General features: G+C 31.5%; 1 protein-coding gene across 2 annotated transcripts in view; it reads right to left on the reverse strand.

Annotated features, from left to right (window-relative positions):
- Positions 1-2,466: 2,466 nt before the first annotated feature.
- Positions 2,467-5,909, reverse strand: part of LOC117123592 (cyclic GMP-binding protein C-like) — a 10,066-nt gene continuing 6,623 nt past the window's right edge. For both annotated transcript variants that reach the window (XM_033269584.1, XM_033269585.1), the window contains 4 exons: positions 5,555-5,589; positions 5,389-5,452; positions 4,958-4,992; positions 2,467-4,577 (listed from right to left, as the gene is read on the reverse strand). In XM_033269584.1, coding sequence (XP_033125475.1) covers positions 4,197-4,577; positions 4,958-4,992; positions 5,389-5,452; positions 5,555-5,589 — 515 coding nt within the window. In that variant the 3' untranslated portion in view covers positions 2,467-4,196. The remainder of the gene's footprint in view (positions 4,578-4,957; positions 4,993-5,388; positions 5,453-5,554; positions 5,590-5,909) is intronic.

Genomic DNA, 5,909 nt, shown 5'->3' on the forward strand with positions numbered 1-5,909 from the left:
TATATATATATATATATAATGAACTACCAATAATGATTACTATTCTTGTTTATAATATGATAAAATCAGAATTTTAATTCGGATTTTCATTAGAATAATTTTCATTAGAATAATAAAACGTGATCGTCGGCAAATGAAATATTGTTCATTAGAAAATGTTTTCATTTCGACGATCACGTTTTTATTATTCTAATGAAAATATATAAGAACTGTCACCATTCAACACTGAGCCCAAATGTTTTGGGTCTGATTCACTTTAAAACTTTCAATAAATACTACTAAAACAAACTGCTTTATAAATACCGTCAAAAATCCAAACTAAAATGCAGAAACTATAAAATTTATCTTAATAACAATAAAGGTAAATTTGAAACCCCATTTTTTGGTGTTGTAAGTTATGAAAGTTTAATCTGATCTATTCATCAAAAACTTATTTCTAATAAAAATATCACAATATACTAATAAATATACTTAAAAAGTATTTTCCTCAATTCATTCTGCTCAGATTTTTATATTATTTTAGATTTTAATAAAATGTTATTAATCCTTCAAAATAGGAAACTGCATATTCGAATTAGAATATTTAAAATCAAGGTGACTACAAACAAAATATAACACCATTTTATTGATAAATTAGCCCAAAGTATAATTTCATATTTGTTGTCATTATTATTGACTGGTTTTATTTTAATTTACAGGAAGTAATCGATCAAATCACGGAAGAGGAAACTAACGAATATGCTTATCCAGAGAGAATCATCCGAGTTGTTGATAGCGGTGTCATCCCCGTAAAAGAGCCATACCACCTCCCTCACCCAGAAGGTCTGGACTTAAATAATGGTACAACTACCAGCACCACAGATAAACCATAAAGTCTTTGAAGGACTACAGTAATATCATTCGAGAAATAGGCCTATTATATATTCCTTTTTTGTTTTGAATGAGACTAAGGTTGATTCACAACACTTCAGTTACATTCGATTGTGATGTGTGCCTAGGCCATAGCAGGCCTACCATTGTCCATTATTGCAACGTTCTTTTAGGCCTACTTTGATTATGATCTAGGCTTATCTTTTGAATACCAATATGATTAGTTTACTTGACTGATTCATCGGTACATCAAACCGACTGTTTATGATTTATGAAAAAACGAGCCAAACATGGCTTTAATTTCAGATGTTTTCTATTCTTAATTGCTAAATTGTCGATCTTATACTTTAATGACAAATGTACCCCATAACAAGTTAAAACTCAAATGACCCTGGTTCATAAGGTGCAATAGTATAGTTCTTTAAAAGAAAACACGTATGAATATTACTCTTTAACAATTAAATTCATACGTGTTATCTTTCTAAAAAGAATTCAATTGACAACACGTAGGCCTATACATTGTTGAATTATCGGAGGCGTAACTACAGGCGGGCGAAATGATCTGGGGTAGGCGGCAAAATAGTCTGGACAAAATATAGGGCTTCCAAATTCTGAAGATGATGACGTATTTTCGTTGAACCAATTAACACCAATATAACAACCACAACAATAACAAGCTCAGTACAAAGCACATCAGAGCTGGACCCGGGCGTCAAACCCCCCTTGTTACGCCCCTGAGTAATATTGAACAGGACAGAAAACAATTCACTGCAAGATTTTATCATCAAGAATTTTGACTATGTATTTTGTAATTAATTTTCTTTTTCTATATGTATTTTATCTTGTATGTATATTGCATGAGTGCCACTGTATCAAAAATGGATCCAATAAATTGATTGATTGATTGATTGACCTAATAATTTGTCTTGGAGTGTCGTATTAAGTGTATTTTAGTTCATAAAGTAATTCGGTGACTGAAAGTAAAAAATGTTCATGCATATCACAGGTTTTTAAACCTAGCAGTAGTTGGGCTTAAACGCTTTAGAAAACGCAAATCACCCGTCCAATAAAATCTTTAAATGGTCTCATATCCACACCCTACATTCGAATCCGGATCGTCACCAAAATTTAATAATTTCCAAGTTACATGGTTATGCTTTTGGTGACGAACATTGGGTTGACTGGATGTTTTCTCCCGAGACAACTATAATACTATTTATAATTGTCTCAAATTTCAACTCTGACCTCCTTTTGTTTCAGTTGGACTGAAATTCAAGGTTTAATAGAACACCTGTACTATCGTTAAACCGTTGGTACGGTGGTGTACAATAATACCTATGTGCACATTAAAGACTGAGGCAGTTACACGTCTCTTCAGAAAAAGGTGGGGATTTCTTGGTGTACTACTGCCCCATTTTACTACCAGAAGAACCCCTCCCAAAATTAGTTTTGGTATTTTAGTAGGTAATTCTTGTTGTGTTTTACACTGAAGAATACAATCTAAGATAAGTAAGAGAACAAATTCTATTCGGAGCCAAACCTAATTTCGCGTACAGATCAGCTTTATCATATTCCATTGGAGAAAAGTACCACATCAATACTGATATAAAATATTTATTTATTGATATTTACAAATTTGTCACATAAAAATTGCTTATAAAAATGCATCCCAATGTAAACATACGGTAATACAGCATTACCCCATGTCAATTTCATAGTTTTTGGACTACCGACAACTTATAAAAATAATGAGTCTTATAACAAGAGAATTAATACTGTATAAAAAAGTCGCGAACTGTTCTTAAAATTGAGACATCAAAATTGCCATCTTCTATACCATGTAAATTTGAAATACTGATTTATATACCACGTGACTAAGATCAATTGTCATTATTTAGTTGCTATCTCAATTGTTACCAATATAGAAACTGAACCTGAAATACACATTTTTTACATTTAATAAAAATATAAACAAATTAAGTACGCACAGATAAAAAAAATAATTCTTCCACCCTGTTGAGTTACATATCATGTGACTAAAAATCAGCAGCCATTATTTAGCTGCATCTCAATTGTTACCAATGTAACTGGTAACTTGAAATACATTTTTTTTCTACAGTTTGTAATAAAAAAATGAACAAATTAAGTATGCACAGATAAAAAAATATTTCTTCCATCCTGTTGCCATGAAAATAGACAAAATAGATGGGACAAATATTGCGATTGAGGCTGACCCTATGTAAGTACCATAAACAAGCCGTACTAACAAGATATTGTTGGTAGGGCTAATATTTCAAATGATTAAAATAATTCATACTAGGTCAACACATTTAAATATGAATGTCTCAGCTAAGTCAAAGTGTCTTAAAGTACTTTTATAACTTTCAACCATTATAAATATAAACTGCCTATATTTTTTATTGGCTCCAAAAGAAAACAATACATTAAATGTAGTTTTTTTACCCGTAAAATTATAAAATGATAAAAAATATGTAAAAGGCAATGAACAAAAAATATATTGCACTGAAAAGTTCCTAATATAAGTTACAACTATACCTAGGAATATATAAATATGATAGAAATTAAATTTAAGAAACAACAGTCACCCATCAAAATGTGCAAAAACATAACAAAATAAAATTAAAAATTGGAGTAAAACCAGTCGATCAAAATTCGAAAGCTATTGCACAATTCACCAATAACATTAACAAACAATAAATTACATTGCAGAACTTCATACACTTCCATGTCATGTGCTAAAAAACTAAAATAGGATCTTTCTGCAGATGCATAGGTATGGGAACTTGTTATGCTTAAAATCCAAACATTTGCAAATTCTGAGGAGGAAGACAATAGTTTTTCATTGTTATGCCTAACATTAGCTTTTTTACTCTATCAAGTTGTCTTGAAATTCCGCCCAGCGCCTAGAATGTCGTCACTTTTATTGTCCGATGAGTATGTTTCAAAGTTATCATTCCAAAAAACTAGAAGCTATATTCATACGAAATTTTATGTAGGTCTACATGTGTCACTACAGTATGTCAACAATTTTAACAGATCGATAACAGAAATTAGGGTCTATTTTGCAACTATATGGGTTAGATTAGTTCACTTATGTTGTTTCGATAATATATACTCAGACTCCTCTAGAGCGGGCACATGGGGACTCATAAGGGAATGAAGACCTGCGAACTGCCACGAGAGCAATATCTAAACGTCCTGAGACTACCGTGGCTCTTGTGGCCTACAAGACATTTGCAAATCTTTGTGTACGAAACATTCAAAAAGGTGTTTTCTTTCCTGTTCTCTATTTATTACTGTGTACGTTACTGTCTTGTCTGTTGCATGTTTTCAGGTGTCTGTATTGGACTGGAACGGTATGAGCAACTTCCTTCACTGGTTTCACGTGTAGGTTTATCAGGGCTATAATCTGTTCTAGGTTTAACTGAATGTCTTCGAAGATGGCTAACGAGGCCTGCTTTAGATCGACACACTCGATCACATTCATTACATTTGTGAATGTTTGGATCCAGTTTTTCAGCTGATCGCTTTGTTTTCACCCTGTAGTTTGTTGATTGTTGAGCCTCATTTATTTCTATGATTCCCTTATTATTCACTATAACTATGTTTTTATCACCGATTACATTGATTTTCACGCCTTCGTCCTGGTTACTCTCATCAGCAGGTGTTAGCTCTGTTATCAGTTTCTTCAAGAAAAAAAACCCAAAAAAAACCCCATAAAAACATAATTAGATATTATGAGCATCGTGTAATCACTACATCCATTAGGTTTGATATTTCCTAACATGCATTATTGACAGATTTAAAATCTGGTCTCTCTTATCGTTCAAAGAGGCTCTTCTTTTATTGTATTCTTCAATGCTAAGCAAATAAACTTCAAAAGAAACTTTCTTATTCACAATAAAGTTCATCTATACCAACCTACATCCTGATTGGTCAGTAGACCTATTTATTAATATTTTGGAATTTACAGAATCGAAATAATGAATTGTGTGTACCTTATCGACCATCAACATTTCTGTTTCATGTTACATATAAAATAAGCCTACTTAAGAACAGTACTTACTTTTGTAGAACTTGTAATTCCACTGTTATCATTTCCTACAATATCAATAAAACGAGATAGGAAAAGAAAAAATAAATAGGAAAAAGGAAAACGAAGAGTTTCTAATTAATATACTCGGTGATATCTATACAGTAACAATATAAATAAAATAGCAATAATAATGATAACAATAATGACAACATCAAATGTAACAATAACAATAATAATAATAATAATAGTACCAGTAGTACCATTATTATTAGGCTAATATTAATATTATAATAATAACTGAATATATAGCAACATCACACTTATTAATAGCAACATCACACTTATTAACTGTTGTGGATAAAAACGATGCAACTGTCCATAGTTTTGACATCTTCACGACTTAGATGTATTATAAAACGATATATACCATAGCATAACTGAAAACTGAATAACATATTTACCTAGCGATGACGTCAGGCCAGTACCAAATGAAGAAACAGGCATTTTGTTGGTTTGATTGTCATTCTATGAAAAGAATATATATTTAATGTTAATTTAATTTCTATTACAAGGTAGATTTTAATGGGTGTTTTTTTTCTTTCAAATTGAACAAATCAAATAACTTACTGTCTTTGCCAGGCTTTCCAACGGATGTTTCACTACTGCAATAAAAAAAAAATATAAACACTCTTATTGAAGCCAGTTTATGCAGAGATGCAGTATTAACCAACTGGGCATCCAGAGCTTTTGTTGGAAGTTCAAACTGGATTTGAGGTAATTTGATTTGATTTCAACAGTTAAACGTACACGCCAAACAAGGATCAATGAGCGGATACTCACTCTTCTTAAGCATCTTAAAAACGACAAGGCGGTATCTCCTATAATATACTTTTTATTCGTATGGAGGTAAACTCTAAATCCTAAACTGTCTTACGTTAATGGTTTATGGATATATAGTTAACAGGAATTTTCGAGTGTGAAA

Source organism: Anneissia japonica, unplaced genomic scaffold (genome assembly GCF_011630105.1).
Source record: "Anneissia japonica isolate Jap-2015-1 unplaced genomic scaffold, ASM1163010v1 scaffold287714_len2871179_cov188, whole genome shotgun sequence".
Classification (NCBI taxonomy): domain Eukaryota; kingdom Metazoa; phylum Echinodermata; class Crinoidea; order Comatulida; family Comatulidae; genus Anneissia; species Anneissia japonica.